This window comes from Lagenorhynchus albirostris, chromosome 11 (genome assembly GCF_949774975.1).
Source record: "Lagenorhynchus albirostris chromosome 11, mLagAlb1.1, whole genome shotgun sequence".
Classification (NCBI taxonomy): Eukaryota; Metazoa; Chordata; class Mammalia; order Artiodactyla; family Delphinidae; genus Lagenorhynchus; species Lagenorhynchus albirostris.
In genome coordinates this window covers 94,789,115-94,806,196 of record NC_083105.1, presented here as the reverse complement: position 1 = coordinate 94,806,196, position 17,082 = coordinate 94,789,115, and the positions used below count along the sequence as shown (strand labels likewise).

At 43.1% G+C, this 17,082-nt stretch overlaps 1 protein-coding gene across 1 annotated transcript in view; it reads right to left on the bottom strand.

Moving 5' to 3' along the window:
- The window catches only part of DUSP16 (dual specificity phosphatase 16), an 85,577-nt gene that overhangs the window by 13,587 nt on the left and 54,908 nt on the right, over positions 1-17,082 (bottom strand). The window contains exons 6-7 of the mRNA XM_060166855.1: positions 15,257-15,420; positions 80-239 (exon numbers count right to left, since the gene is read on the bottom strand). Of these exons, the coding sequence (XP_060022838.1) occupies positions 80-239; positions 15,257-15,420 (324 nt within the window). The remainder of the gene's footprint in view (positions 1-79; positions 240-15,256; positions 15,421-17,082) is intronic.

Sequence of the window (17,082 nt, the reverse complement as noted above, 5' to 3'; positions counted from 1 at the left end):
GGGGAGGAAGGGAGGGAGGGATATACCTCTACATGAGACTATAACCCAAAGGGCTTGTAATATTACTTGAGCTACTTACCAATGAAATCTACTGACTTGTCCAACCACGGCAAAATTTTCTCACAAAAGCTATCATTCACAGGCACTCGCAGGAAATGAGATTCAGGGATAAAGTCAGGCTTGGGACAGGTGTTGCTGGCATTTAACACATAACCAATCCCATTCTGTTGCATCAGCTCCTAGGGAGGGAAAGAGCAATTAAAGTAACTAATAACATACTAGCATGATCATTTTTAAAGAGAAAAGTTTAGCATGATTAAAATGACTAGTTTCCTTGAGACAATCAGACTACATTCAATCAGTGAAATCCAATAAACCTAGCAAAATGACATGTAAAGACTTAAGTTTAAAGCAGAATCTAAAACTGAAGTATAGTTAATTTACAATGTTGTGTTAGTTTCAATTGTATGTCAAAGTGATTCAGTTATACATATATATATATATATTTAGATTCTTTTCCATTGTAGGTTATTATAAGATACTGAGTATAGTTCCCTGTGCTATACAGTATGTCCTTGTTGTTTATCTATTTTACATATAGTAGTGTGTATATGTTAATCCCAAATTCCTAATTTATCCCTCCCTACCACTTTTCCCCTTTGGTAACCATAAGTTTGTTTTCTATGCCTGTGAGTCTATTTCCGTTTTGTAAATAAGTTCATTTGTATCCTTTTTTCTTTTTAGATTCCACATAAGTGATATCATATTTTTCTTTCTCTGACTCACTTCACTTAATATGATAATCTCTAGGTCCAACCGTGTTGCTGCAAATGGCATTATTTCATTCCTTTGTATGGCTAAATAGTATTCCATTATATTATATATTATATTACATTATATTATATTATACTACACTATATACACCACATCTTCTTTAACCATTCATCTGTTGATGGGCATTTAGGTTGCTTCCACGTCTTGGCTATTGTAAATAGTGCTGCAATGAACAGTGGGTTGCGTGTATTTTTTCAAATTATGGTTTTCTCCAGATATATGCCCAGGAGTGGGATTGCAGGATCATAAGGTAGCTCTATTTTCAGTTTTTTAAGGAACCACCATACTGTTCTCCGTAGTTGCTGTAACAATTTACCTTCCCACCAACAGTGTAGTAGGGCTCCCTTTTCTCCACACCCTCTCCAGCATTTATTATTTGTAGACTTTATAATGATGACCATTCTGACTAGTGTGAGGTGATACCTCATTGTAGTTTTGATCTGCATCTCTCTAATGATTAGCAATACTGAACATCTTTCCACATGCCTGTTGGCCATCTTTGTGTCTATTTAGGTCTTCTGCCAACTTTTTGATTGTTTTTTTTTTTAATTAAGCTGTATGAGCTGTTTATATATTTTGGAAATTAATCCCTTGTCAGTAGCATCGTTTGCAAATATTTTCTCCCATTCTGTAGATTGTCTTTTTGTTTTGTTTATGGTTTCCTTTGATGTTCAAAAGCTTTTAAGTTTAATTAGGTCCCATTTATTTATCTTTGTTTTTATTTCCATTACTCTAGGAGACGGCCCGAAAAAGATACTGCTGCGATTTATGTCAGAGTGTTCTGCCTATGTTTTCCTCTAGGAGTTTTATGGTTTCCAGTCCTACATTTAGGTCTTTAATCCATTTTGAGTTTATTTTGGTATATGTTGTTAGAGAATGTTCTAATTTCATATTTTTACATGCAGCTGTCCAGTATTCCCAGCACCATTTATTGAAGAGACTTCTTCTCCATTGTATATTCTTGCCTCCTTTGTCATAGATTGACCATAAGTGTGTGGGTTTATCTCTGCACTTTCTATCCCGTTCTGTTGATCCGTGTGTCTGTTTTCGTTCCCAGTACTTTACTGTTTTGATCACTGTAGATTTGTAGTATAGTCTGAAGTCAGGGATACTTATTCCTCCAGCTCTGTTCTTCCTTCTCAAGATTGTCTTGGCTATTCGGGGTCTTTGTGTTTCCATACATACAAATTAAAAAAATTTTTTGTTCTAGTTCTGTGAAAAATGCCATTGATAATTTGACAGGAATTGTACTGAATGTGTAGATTGCCTTGGGTAGTATGGTCTTTTAACAATACTGATTTTTCCAATCCAAGAACATATATATATCTTTCCATCATGTTGTGTTCAATTTCTTTCACCAGTGTCTTACAGTTTTCAGAGTACAGGTCTTTTGCCTTCTTAGGTACGTTTATTCCTAGGTATTTTATCCTTTTTGATGTGATGGTAAATGGGACTGTTTCCTTAATTTCTCTTTATGATATTTTGTTGTTAGTGTATAGAAATGCAACATATTTCTGTATATTAATTTCATATCCAGCAACTTTACTAAATTCATGGATGAGCTCTAGTAGTTTTCTGGTAGCGTCTCTAGGATCTTCTATGTATAGTAGCATGTCATCTGCAAACAGTGACAGTTTTACTTCTTTTCCAATTTGGATTCTTTTTATTTCTTTTTCTTCTCTGATTTCTGTGGCTAGGACTTCCAAAACTATGTTGAAAAAAAAATGGCAACAGTGGGCACCCTTGTCTTGTTCCTGATCTTAGAGGAAATGCTTTTAGCTTTTCACCATTGAGTATGATCTTAGCTGTGGGTTTACCGTATATGGCCTTAATTATGTTGAGGTACGTTCCCTCTATGCCCACTTTCAGAAGAGGTTTTTTTTATTATTATAAATGGATGTTGAATTTTATCAAAAGCTTTTTCTGCATCTACTAAGATAATCATATGATTTTTACTCTTCAATTTGTTAATGTGGTATATATCACGCTGACAGACCTGTGGATATTGAAAAGTCCCTGAGTCCTTGGCATACTTGATCATGATGCATGATGCTTTTCATGTATTGCTGGAGTCGATTTGCTAGTATTTTGTTGAGGATTTTTGCATCTATGTTCATCAGTGATATTGGCCTGTAATTTTTTCTTTTTTTTTGTGATATCTTTGTCTGGTTTGGGTATCAGGGTGATGGTAGCCTCATAGAATGAGTTCAGAAGTGATCCCTCCTCTGCAATTTTCTGGAATAGTTTCAGAAGGATAGGTGTTAAGTCTTCTCTAAATGTTTCGTAGAATTCACCTGTGAAGCCATCTGGTCCTGGACTTTTGCTTGTTGGGAGTTTTAAAATCATTGATCCAATTTCAGTACTGGTAATTGGTCTGTTCATATTTTCTGTTTCTTCCTAGTTCAGTCTTGGGAGATTGTATTTGTATCTTTCTAAGAATTTGTCCATTTCTTCTAGGTTGTCTACTTTATTGGCATATAGTTGCTCACAGTGGTCTCCTATGATCCTTTGTATTTCTGTGGTGTAGACTGCAACTTCCTTGTCACTTCTGATTTTACTGATTTGGGCCCTCTCCCTTTTTTCCTTGATGAGTCTGGCTAAACGTTGATCAATTTCACTTATCTTTTCAAAGAACCAGCTTTTAGTTTCATTGATCTTTTCTATTGTTTTTTTAGTCTCTATTTCATTTATTTCTGCTCTGATTTCTTTCATTCTACTAACTTTGGGCTTTGTTTGTTCTTCTTTCTCTAGTTGCTTTAGGCATAAGGTTTAGGTTGTTTATTTGAGATTTTTCTCGTTTCCTGAGGTAAATTTGTATCACCATAAACTTCCCTCTTAGAACTGCTTTTGTTGCATCCTGTAGGTTTTGGATCGTCGTGTTTTCATTTTCATTTGTCTCAAGGTATTTTCTGATTTCCTCTTTGATTTCTTCAGTTATCCACTGGTTGTTCAGTAGCATATTGTTTAGTCTCCACGTGTTTGTGCTTTTTGCAGTTTTCTCCCTGTAGTTGATTTCTAGCCTTATAGCGTTGTGGTTGGAAAAGATGCCTGATATGATTTCAGTTTTCTTAAATTTATTGAGGCTTTAAAGCAGAATTTTTTAAGGGCAAAATAGGCTGTTTAAAAGATCACACATCACTAATATAGTCAACTCTCTATTATCTTCATTACTAGAGAGAGAAGTAGAACAAAGAACAGAAAATAAAACCGCGACAGTTTACTATGACTTGCCCCTCCTGGGCAACTATGTAAATTTATTATGACCATGTTAGATGTAATCCCCAAAGTGCATGAATAAGTGCATTGATTTACAAGATTTGGGAGTATGCTAGAATACTTTTGTTTGTTTGTTTTGTTTATTTTGTGCTATGACTTCAGAATATATGCACACACAATGAGAACATTTTCTTCCCAAACTGAACATGCTGGTTATTCTCTAAGATACAGTCCTAGGCCATCTTCTGGCTGTAAATACTCTCTCTGAAGGTTGACTCTGTTTCCGTAGTTTCTTTTTGTTTGTTTTTTTGGGGTTTTTTTTTTGCGGTACGCTGGCCTCTCACTGCTGTGGCCTCTCCCGTTGCAGAGCACAGGCTCCGGACGCGCAGGCTCAGCGGCCATGGCTCACGGGCCCAGCCGCTCCGCGGCACATAGGATCTTCCCAGACGTGGGCATGAACCCGTGTCCCCTGCATCGGCAGGCGGACTCTCAATCACTGCGCCACCAGGGAAGCCCCCTCCGTAGTTTTAATTATCACCTCTACATGCTGATGACTCTTAAATACACACACACACACACACACACACACACACACACACACACACACACGCCCTCTTTAATTTCTGACGTCATTTCCAGCTGCTTCCTGGTATCTCTATTTGGATGTTCCTCAGGACCTTCAAACTCAAAATGTCAGAAACACAGCACATTCTCTTTCTCCCTTCTCTGCCTCAAATTCTTGTTTCCTCTCTGTAATCCAAAACCGGTTTTTGGTAATAACATCCACCCAGACACTTGAGCTAGAAAATGGGATCATTTCATCCTGTTTTTCTTCCTCACCACCCCCATCCTAATGTTGCCAAACCCTCCTGGTATCGCCCCTCCCGTCCACCCTTTCTCTCTATTCCCAGTCGCTGCTCAGGGGTAAGCCCTCACCATGGTAGCAAAAGAGCCAACAGGGAGCTCTTGAAGTTTGCGGTGTTTTCCTCTCCAAACAACAACCGGAGTAATCTTTCTTGTAATTAAACGCGAGCTACGTGCTTTCTCCACACTTAGTTTCATCATGTCTCACTGCCTGCTCCTGTTCCGTACCATCGCCAAATCCCCGTCACAGCGCATCCCCTTTCCCCGATGCTGCTCGCACCGTTTCTGAGCTCAGCAGGCCCTGTTCCTCTTCCTGATGACTCTTCCACTCTTCTACTTTAAGTTAACCTTACTATGAAGCCCTCCTACGGGTGCGTAATTAACCATTCTGTTCCCTGCCCGTCCGAAGGACTTTGGACGTGCTATTAGTAAAGCACCGAGCACATTAGCAGATTCCCTCGTCTCTCCTATTAAGCAGTGAAGTAGTGAGGTCTTGGCCAGATGCTTGCCTGTTCTTCTCCCTTCAGCACCAGGTACATAGCTGCACTCGGTACGTGTTTGTTCAGCTAACATCCCGTCCACCATTTTCCAGGCAAGCCTATACAACCCACTCCATTTAGTCATCCATTGCTGCCTCTCAGGAAATGTCCCTGGCCTGAAATCATTCTCTTCGAAGCAACTCTGGTCACGTCTTCCTTTTCTTGGAATGCTACCTCCTCTACAGGTCTGTTCCAACTCCAACTCCCCGAAGGACGGTCATTTTCTCCCTATCTTAGCCTCCTGCCAACGCGCTCATCCCTTCAATTACCACATTCAGCGCAATAAATATATTGTTTTACAGAAAAGTAGACTGAGTAAATCCAGATCAGGTGTGCAGCCCTCTCGGCTATCAGACGACAGAGTCAAGAAACAGCTTGTGGAGCTGGGCGAGCTTCTTAGAGTGACTGACCCGCGCCTTCCGAAGGTCTCGTAGGCTCCCGTTAGATCTCAGTGGTGTTTACAACTTTTAAACGTCTGTACACGAGCGAAGGTCATACTGTTTTCTACCACTGTCTGATCACCACAGCGTTTCCCACGCAAGAACGGCAGCATTACTGGAGATAAAAGTCTTTCATGCCTCTCTCATGAACGCTCCTTAAAGAAAGGAACCTTTTTACATTTCCATCTCCTTTCCATCAACAGAGATTTATTAAATTAAAAGTAGTACGATAATAAAGACACAGGAGTTTCTGAGGAGAGAGGCTGACACGGGCAGCGTTACCTACTCTACACAAAAGACCACAGGCGATGCTCACAAATGACAACACTAACGTGAGACAAGTCAGTAGTGAGCATCAAATGTGATTTCCCCACACAAAGTCTAGAATAATGTACACTTCTGACAATTAGCCTAATAGTCTACATTCTGTAGAAATGACCACTTAAACCTAAATTCAATAAAAAATGTGTTGGGCACCTTTGCTACAGGTGCTCTGTTATATTAACAATATACTACTATGGTACACATTAATAAACAACATCTAACGTTTACTGAGTGCCTACTGTGTACCTGGGACTGTGCTAAGCATTTAAATGGACCATCTCATTTAATCCTCACAACCACCCTTTGAGATGGATACTATTCTTCTTCTCATTTTTAAAATGAGGAAACTGAGGCTTAGAGAGTTCATGGAATGTTTCCAAAGTTATACAGCTAACAAGTGGTCCAGAGTAGAAATCCAAATCCAAGCATATTCTCATCTCCAGAATCCGTCCTCTTAACTGCCATTCTCTACTGAAGTTCTTTTTAAAGCAAATTAGATGGAGCAATAAAGTAACTCGCCTACATACAGACTTTCTTTTTAACCAAATGAAGTAACAGAATATGAAGTTTTAACTGCATCCTTTTTCACCCTTTTTAACTGTAACCAGTTCGGACATAAAGGAGCACCCCTCTGGGCATGGACGTAACTCAGGACACTTGATGGCTACTGGAGGAGACTAATCACCTGTTTTACCTCTTTCTTCCCTGATTGTCACCTCAGTTGCAGCCACGGGCATCACAGCGTGGCCCTGCTGCCGTGTTCACACTGGCATCTGCTGCTCCCGGCTGAGGCCTGGCTGCCCACGTGCACGTCCCCCAGCCTCACGCCACTGCTGCCACGTGCCCAGTGGTCATGGCCCGATGGAAAGGAAACACGAAAAAGGGGCAGTTCTGACCTCACGTAAGAAACATCAGTCATCCAAGCCTACAATGTTGTTTATGTCTCAACAATATTCTCCACGTATAAAACGGTGTGCCACGAAGAGATGCACTTAAGTAGTAGCTTTATTTTAGATAACTGATGTAAGGGGGGAGGGGACATTAATGTGTTGAAATGGAGTGATAATAAAATAATTTAACCGCAAAATGAAATGAGAAAAAAATGGTAGTTATACATCAGTGGAAAAAATGAGTTAAAAGAGGAAACCGTTAAAAATGTTACATATATACGTAAAACATTTTAACTCAAAACAAATAAATGTACTTTAATTCACTAATTTCTTGGTGTTTTTTTTAAAATAGGTTAGCTGACTGGAGTTCTTAAGAAAATCACAACCAAATGCATCTACCACTTATACTTTCCATTCTTTAAAGAGCAAGAACTAGTAAAGCAATAAATCAGGACAGAATCTTCTAGATTATGACTGTCCCCTAAATATTCTACGGCTGCCTTCCCCTGCCTAGTAAGACAGAAAAAAACGTAGAGCAATCAGTCTTTCCTGAATCTTTTTTTTTTTTTTTAACATTTATTTATTTATTTGGTTGCACTGGGTCTTAGTTGCGACAGGCGGGCTCCTTAGTTGCAGCTTGTGGGCTCCTTAATCATGGCTCGCTGGCTTCACAGTTGAGGCACATGGGCCCCTCAGTTGTGGCGGCATGCATGCGGGATCTAGTTCCCTGACCAGGGATCAAACCCCAGCCCCCTGCACTGGGAGTGCGGAGTCCCAACCACTGCGCCACCAGGGAAGTCCCTTTCCCGAATCTTTTGAAACCACTTAGCTTAGGTCATAGAAAAACAACTCTCTTTCCTCATTCATATTTCATCCGTGTATGCAATATTTTAACTAACGTACATCGTTATGATAACAAGTACATTGGCCTAAACAGGTCCGAGAACAAACACAATTGCGTCCTGGTGAGTAAACTGTTCAAATGGGGTTAGTAGCCCTGTGACGGCCCGGAGCCCACTGCTGCCAGGAGACAGGCGCCCACCTGCCGAGGGCGGCAGAGCAGAGGGGTGGGCGGGGGCTGCAGTCAGCTAAGGCGTCACGTGACTGTCACGTGACCGTTCTGTTCCCTTCTCTCCTGATGATGTTCACGGCCGGGCATGTAAGTGGCCAAGAGGGCATCTTATGTCAATGCTCCTGACGGCAAGAACTGGGATGGAACCACAAGTATGAAGAACGGGTTTGTTTTATAGAATCATGACTGCTTTTACTCAGAGATGGAGGTCTGTGACTTCCTACCACATTTTAAGAAATTTACGTAATTCGTTCAGCGTTGTTTCAGTGTGTTGTGTAAAGCGTACACAACTCAGTATGACTCTGTCCCGTCATTAAACACCGTAATCCTTAGGCCTCCAGAGAGCCTTCATGCTGTTGCATATTTGGCTCAACTTTGTGCTCAGTCGGCTAACACTGGCTAACACGTGCCTCCTACTGATAACGTAATCTTTCTTCTCTGGCCTTCAAATATCCTTCCGACACCGTGGCCTCTGGGTTCTCTGAGCACCTCACCTTGAGCACTCCCTCCCGAGGCCCGGTCCGGTCTCTGCCATTACCAGTAACCATAACCTCACACAACGCGCTGCAGGACGCCGCCTCCTTCCTTCCAGCTTACTGCCTTCCACCACTACTCCTGGCGTCCCTCGATCCCCCCAGGACCTCATTCAGCCTCCTCTCTGTCCTTCATCCTCATGACGTCTGTCCTTGCTTCCTGGCCCAGCTTAAATTCTGTGGCCAGTCATTACACGGTTGACCCTTGAACAACTCAGGTTTAAACTGTGCGGGTCCACTTATACGTGCATGCTTTTCAACAGTAAACACTACAGTATTACAGGGTCCACAGCTGGTTGAGTCTGAGGTTGCAGAGGCCCTGCGGAGGGGGAGGGCCGACCATAAACGATACGAGGATTAACCCCCTCACTGTTCGAGGGTCACCTGGAATCCCTCCCTCGCTTTCACCCTCAATTACTGGGTCCCTCCGTCACCTCTTCACACTCACTTGGCAAGATCACAGCCCTGGATGAACCTGGCTTGCCATCGAGTCTGCATCTGCACGCAGGCAGCTGAACGTGGCCCGAGAAGAACACTCAGCAGCGCTGCTGCCGGGCCCCCTTCCAGCCACGCTCCCCAGCGGGCACTCCATGCCCCTGGTCTTCACCTGGCCTCTAGCCTGGATGCCATTCCAGCCCTTCCCCGTTCTTTTCAAACCCTCCATATGTCCTCCCTCACCCTCTCTCTCTGCTCATGGAGAAAACAGAAACAGTCAGAAGGAAGTTTTGATAAACTTCTACCACCACTTCCCTTTCTGCCAGCACACGTGCCTCTAAACCCTCCTTCCTCCTGTTACTGTGGGTGAACTCAGTGTGCAGGACAAGCACACGGGCACCAGTCCCAGAAAACTGGGAGCCTGGCTCAGCACGTGACTGTCCGCCACCTGAATGACCTTGGAGGGGCTACCTGACCTCCCTCAGCTTTAGTTTCCTTACCTGTAAAACAGGGCTAACGATCTCTATTTTGTAAAGCTGTTATGAGGATAAAGTGGCACATAATATACAAGAAGTTTCAATAAACGTTAGTTCCCTTACTTTACCTTATTTTTAAAATAATAGTTTATGGGAATGTAAACTGGTACAGCCACTATGGAAAACAGTGTGGCGGTCCCTCAAAAAATTAAAAATAGAGCTGCCGGGCTTCCCTGGTGGCGCGGTGGTTGGGAGTCTGCCTGCCGGTGCAGGGGACACGGGTTCGTGCCCCGGTCCGGGAGGATTCCACATGCCGCGGAGCGGCTGGGCCAGTGAGCCATGGCCTCTGAGCCTGCGCGTCCGGAGCCTGTGCTCCGCAACGGGAGAGGCCACTGCAGTGAGAGGCCTGCGTACTGCAAAAAAAAAAAAAAAAAAAAAAAAATAGAGCTGCCATCTGATCCATCAATTCCACTGCTGGGTATTTATCCGAAGGAAACAAAAACACTATCTCCAAAAGACACATGCACCCCCTTGTGCACTGCAGCACTATTTACAGAAGTCGAGACATGGAAACAACCTAAGTGCCCACTGACAGATGAATGGATAAAGACGACGTGGTATTATGTACACAATGGAATATTATTCAGCCTTAGAAAAGAAGGAAATCTTGCCATTTGCGGCAGCAAGGATGAACCTTGAAGGCATTATGCTAAGCGAACTAAGTCAGACAGAGAAGGACAAATACTGTATGATCTCACTTACATGTGGAATCTAAAAAACAAACAGAAACTGAATTCATAGGTACAGAGAACAGAGTGGTGGCTGCCAGAGGTGGTGGAGGGGAGGGGTAAACGTGGTCGAAAGGTACAAACTTCCAGTCACAAAACAAGTAAGTCATGGAGATGTAATGTACAGCATGCCGGCTATAGATAATAATAGTGTATTGCATATTTGAAAGTGGCTGAGAAATCTTAAAAGTTCTCATCATAGGAAAAAAAAGGAGTAGCTATGTATGGTGGTAGATGTTAACTTAGATTTATTGTGATCATTTAGCAATATATACAAATACTGAATGTTGGATATAATGTTACTTGAAACTAATATACTTGAAATATGTTATATGTCAATTATATAATGACGTATAACATATACGTCATTATATATATAATGTTATACGTCAATTATATCTCAATTAAAAATAACTTATAAATCACATGGTATATAAATTATATCTCAGTAAAGTTGTTGCCCACCCCCCAGCCTGTAATGTATATCTTTCACTAATTCAAACTGTCCTTTCTCCTAATTGGCCTCAAGTAGGGAAATTACACTGAATGTAGCAGGCTGGGTATAAAAAAGGGTTCAGCTGTAAAGTAGAAAAGATTACCCCCTAAGAAATTAAAAAATAGATTCTGGTTTCAAAACACAATCAAGAAAGTGTTCAAAAATAATTTTTGTGAGTCAAAAAATAAATCTTAATTTTACTGCTATGATTTGCATTCACTTTTTTTCCCCCTTTGTTTCCTTCTCCTAAACCATGAAACAACTTTGCCCCGTAGTTGGACTAATTTCTAAATATGGGCTCTATACTCTGTTGATACAGACTGTGGAGTAATATATGGAATACAGCTTTAATACAACTGCTCTGTTTGGTCAGGTTGCCCACGTTCATTCAGGCTGAGGACAGAGGTCCCATTAAATCACACAGGCACTGCAAATGTACATAAAGGAGTTGTAATTTTTCTTTCTGAAGTCAATTTAATGAGTGAGTTTGCATTTGCCACTCCCCTTGCCTTCAGAATTGACCTACTTCCTCCAGCCAGCCTTCCTCAGCCAGCCACGCCCAATGTACCCACCACTCACCCCAGACCCTTGTACACCCTACCCGGTGGTGACAATAACAGTGTCCCTATAAACCAGGAACTGCTCTTGGTGCCTGGCGTAAGGCCACGTCACAGGAGCCTCACAAGAACACTAGGGGGCAGGAATCATCTCAGGTTGCAGGTGAAGCAGATTCGGGGCACGTGGCTCCGGCCGGTGAGGCGAAGACCTGGCATGCGAATCCTCCCGGTCCGGAGCCGGCTCTCGCTCCTGCCTGAATCACCTTGTTTGCGAATTACCGTCTCAGGAACAGGTCTTGTCTAACCAACCTGCACTCTGTATGGCGTTCTACACACCGTGGACCCTGAATAAATACTTTCACTGATCATTTTGACGACATGAGCCTTTGTCTTCCTAGATCACAGAGAAACCTGAAAGCAGTATTTGGCTATACGGTGTCCAGGCTACAGCCTAACTCTCGTACGAAAACACCAGAGAAAGTGGCAGTAGTCCTGGGGACGGGCAGAACAGCAAGGCAGCCCAGGAAAGCCAACTGTGCGTGTTAGAAGACTGAAATAAGAAGCTACCACCCAAAAAGCTGGCCGCACCCTGTTTAAAATGGGGAAGGCGCGGGCACGGCAGCTTTAGGGAGGAAGCCGAAGAGGTCCCGGCTCAGGAACAACTCGCGGTAGGGAATCCCATCGTACACCCTGTGTGTAAGTGGGAAACAAAAGTCCGTTTGAAATTTTAACTGGTCAAGGAGAAAAAAACATCAGGAACGTCTGTCTGTCCCATTATAACTAGAGATTCTGGTTCAAGTCCCACTCAGTCAGATGTGAGCTGTGGGCACCAGCAAACTGCTTTAGTGTAACAGCTGTACAACTCCAGTTCAAAGACCAGAGGAGGACAGATTGTGGGAAACAAAGTACAGATGCGAGGGGAAAGGAAGTGTGTTCTTTTTGCTACCAGTGCCTTCTTACAGTCTTTTACAGAAGAGCTATGTCTTTGAGACCTAAGTAAAAACAATCACATGCTGAGAGTATTGACCTGCACCGTCTGATCTGTGGAAGCACAGGCACATGTGGCACGTCCACAGTGAGAGTCCATAAGACACACACCAGATTTCAAAGACCTAGTACCAAAAACTGTAAAGTGCCAATAATTTTTTATATTGATTGCATGTTGAAACGGTAATATTCTAGACATACGGTGATGAATGTCATTAAAATTAATTTCACTTGGGTTTTTCTTTAACTTTTTAAATAAGGCTATCAGAACATTCTAGATTATATATGTGGCTTGCATTATACTTCTGTGGGATGATGCTGGTATAGAACATGCTGTAGACAAAGCAGGAGGAAACAAATCTCAGCTGTGATTCAACAGACTGTTAAGACTTGTCAGTCCTTCGTGACAGCCTGTTACAGAGATTTCAATTTCCAGACGATGAGGATTTCTGGTGTTCTACAAACACAGGACTTAGAGCCAGAGTAGTTTGGGTTTGAGGAGGTCTCTGTCACTCACTAGCTTTGAGGTCAATGACTTTCTAGCCACAAAATCTTGGGTAAGTAAGTGACATAACTCAGAGCCAACCTACCTCCAAATCCTATTATGAGGGTTAAATGCAGTGACATAAAGAGCCTAGCATTTTAAATGATAAACACTATTACCCTCCCCAGAAATTTTCCGTGACATGCTTTTAACATATTTTAGTGGCACTTTATTACAAATAAATAAATAAATAGGAAGATGACTAATAAGATTAGTGGTCTTGTGGTGGTTGTTCTTAGAAACTTCTAAGTTTGACTAAAAAGGAACGTACTATCAGGGGAGATTATAAAATCTTCATCTCTGGAGATCTTCCAGAAGAAGAGAGCACATTATTTCTCCTGGGAAGTTTAAACCAGAGAGTGGAGCAGGGAGATGAGTTTATGCTGTTTCGAAAGAGAGGCACATCCAGTTCTAAGACCCATCAGCGGGGTGATGTGGTGGAATTTATTTAACATTTCTGGAATTACGATTTCCTCATTATCGAACGAAGGAGGCTGACTAAATGACCTGTAAGATCCCCTCCAGCACTAGGACTCTGCTCAACAGTGAATCTAGAGGTTACGTACATAGAAATCTCTACTCGCCACCTTGAGAGCACTCTTCTCACCACTCCCTAGTCTGCACGTCAGCAGCTCCCAAAGCAGCTTTCTCACGGTCTTCCCCAATGACTCCTTGCTCAACCTGTTTCCCCATGAGCTTGCATAAACCCATTCTCCCCCTACAACCATTTCCTTTCAAGGCATCTGTGTGCCTATCCTGTTTAGCACACAGACATGTAGAGGCCAATTAAAAACAGAAAACTATCAGCCCCCAGCACACCTCAACTTCAGGTTCCAGTTTAACTGCTCTCACTCTGCAGGCCTCACTTAGCTGTTAACTGACACATTTGTTAAACCTGGAAAAGGTATGCAGCAAAATCAAGGTACCACTGCACTGAATGTCAGAAGTAACAGAAAGGACCTGTCACATAACTACTTGTAAATCACCTGCCAGTGACCGGTTAAGTTTTACTGGGGGGAATTCTGAACAGGATCCTTAACTAGGAACTTTATTTCATTTTGTTTTATTTGCTGATCTAAGGATTAAATAAAGCACCTCTGGGTTTGCCCCAGGGTTGCATGTGACTTTAGGAAATTAATTTTGCTTTCTGTGACATAGTTTGCTTATCTCTCAAAGAGAACTAATAAAATGCACGTGCTCAAAGACATCGTGACCCCACCAGAAAGGCTCAGTGCAAGCATAAGCTATCAAATTTCAAATACCTCACAGAACGAGCAGACATGTTAGCAAAAATGTCCAGGCAAAATTCTGAAGAGGCAGGAGTTTTGAGAACAAAAAAGAAGAAGAGAGCAAAAAGAATGCCTCCTTGCTGCCCAGTGAGAGGGTGTTTTTGCTCTCCACGTGCTAAAGTAAAGCAAGCCCACCTGGAAGCTTATCTTACGGTCAGCCCAATTGTTTCAGCTCCTCAAGCAGAAATACCCAAAAAGCAGCACTTGCAGATCACCAGCGGTTGAATTAAGATCTTTGATTGCTTTTTCAATTAGAGGTGATGTAAACAAGAGGTTTTAGAGACAAACCACTTTCCAGGCAGTTAGAGCACTGTTTTCTAGCACCACTTGTTAAGAGCATATAAGCAGTGGAGACAGACGGATCTTAGTTCTACCGCTGTCATGTGTGTACCGTTATATATAATGGCCTCAAGCAATCAACACGGCTCCTCCGTTGGATACACCTGGTTCAGAACAGCTCACATCCTTTTCATCCAGTTATTTATGGTCCTCCCTCTTCTTTCTCAACCAAACTGCTCCAAGGGGCCTCAGGCGGGGCGCCTGCAGAGCGTCTTCTTAGCGCTGGTCCTCACCATCCTTTTACCCCCCTCCCTGCCCCTCTAGCCAGGAGTCATCATGAGATCTTCCTCAGTCCAAGCCAACCCGAGTCCCTTTCTAGTTGCTGCAGTAAATAAATACATCTCTATATGTGAAATCATCTAGGCGGCATGAGCCTTCCTGGGTGTGCCCAACCGCAGGTCTCCTGGACCTGTAAGAACAGCACACTTGACAACGGCTTAGCCTTCCTACAGCGAGCAGAACGTCACAGCAGACGGCACTGGGGAGGATGGTACGGCCGCTGGGCTGCTCACAGGGGAGCTGCACTAAGAACACGGGGTGCGTGTGCCTGAAAGGACAGCCCGCCGGCAGCCCAGTGCTTCTCCAGCTGCTGTCAAGAAACCCTGCAATGAAGGTTATGTTCAAAGCACCCACCTTGTTGAGGACATCTCGCTGGCAGCCAAGATAGAGATTGGGCAGAATTCGGGTTGGCCCAATGTTGGCAACAGGTAAGCAAGGCTGAGAAATGCAGGTGGGGACTAGGGTGGATTTTCCTTCACAGAGGCCAGGGAAACAGCGGGAGAACTCGGCAAACCCACCTAAGGACAGACAGGGTACAGTTACGCCGTGCATAAAGATGAAAACCAGCCTTCTGCTAACTACTCAAATACAGTTGTCTGAAAAGAACAATCAGATCCCACAGATGGAAGTGGAGCCCCGTCCACAGCTGCTCGGTCTGGGGTACAATCCAGCACCAGCCCCGGCTTTGCAAGCCCACGAAAGTGACCCCAGGCCCGGAAGGCACTTAGTGACTCACCCCCTCGCTCTCACTCCCTTCACCTCCACGCATCCTACGTCTTCCCCCGCTCCCTGTCCTATTTCGTGTGACTTAAAGAGGACTGAAAGTAGCAGATAACCGAGCCAAGACAGATGCAAAGTGCGGATACAAAAACACATGAACTGAGGCCAGACGTGACTTCTTCAAAATAAAATGGACAGAGTTAAGAGCTCCTTCTAGAATGAACTTTAAATCTTCCTACTGTATAGTTTTATATTTCAAAGATACCACATACTCCCCTTACTCTTACAAATATTCTCTATATGAAGGGTCACATAATGACCCCCGATTCCGGGGTCTCCTGTTCACTGGCTGAGCGCTGTGAACAAGGGCCGACAGACCCTAACCGCTCAGGTTACATGGACGCCTCGTGGCAAGATTTCTGGACTCAGCGGAATTCAGTGTTTTCCAGTCCCTTCCTTAAAATGACCTACTCTAGGATCTTCATTAGGTCACAATCTCACTACCTGTTAATGAAGAGAAATCTATGGGCTAAGGAGACACTCTCACCTCCTTTCAGAAAAGAAAAGATGAACAAGGTCTTCACTGGGTTTTCCAATCTAAATCTTCCTTGCTATCCAAACCCAGACCCAAGAACTGAATACATTCTGATACGTTTTCAGATGAATCCCTCACTATCCAGACCCTCCCTAGTCACTACATCTAAACTCGGAACCAAAGACATCTGGATTATAGGGAATATGTGTATATTTTAATACTACTAAATTAAAAAACAGTTAAGAAGACAGAGCAGCCTCATTTCTACCTCTTTAATCAAGCCTTAAAAAGGACCCTAGTTGGGACTGACATATACCGACTACTGTGTATAAAATAGATAACTAATGAGAACCTACTGTATAGCACAGGGAACCCTACTCAGTGCTCTGTGGTGACCTAAATGGGAAGGAACTCTCAGAAAGAGTGGACATATGTATACATATGACTGATTCACTTTGCTATATGGCAAGAAACTAACACAACATTGTAAAGCGACTATACTCCAATAAAAAATAAAATAAAATCTTAAAAAGGACCCTAAAATCTCACTAAATATTTATCTCCATCTCCTTGAGCTACATTCCATTAGCCTTTCCTGCGCTTCCAGAGACATATAAAATATGCCCTCAAAAACTGCGGAAGTGCAGGGAGTTGATGGGGGCGGTGTCACCCGTTTTTATCCCCTGTATTATGTTCAACGTAAGCATGACCCTCGGGACTCCTGCGTCCACTGTCTGTGCCCAGCATGGGGAGCGCGGTACAGCAAGCTAGGACAGCAGCAAGTCGGTGACGACAACCGCGCCGCCTGCAAATGCAGGTGTGCATCCTAGCCTCCAAGCCAAGCGCCTGCACTGTTTTTACCCTTAAGCAGTTTGCTTATTAAAGTTCTTAAGGTAACCTGACAGAAAGAGCAGGGGGTTCCATT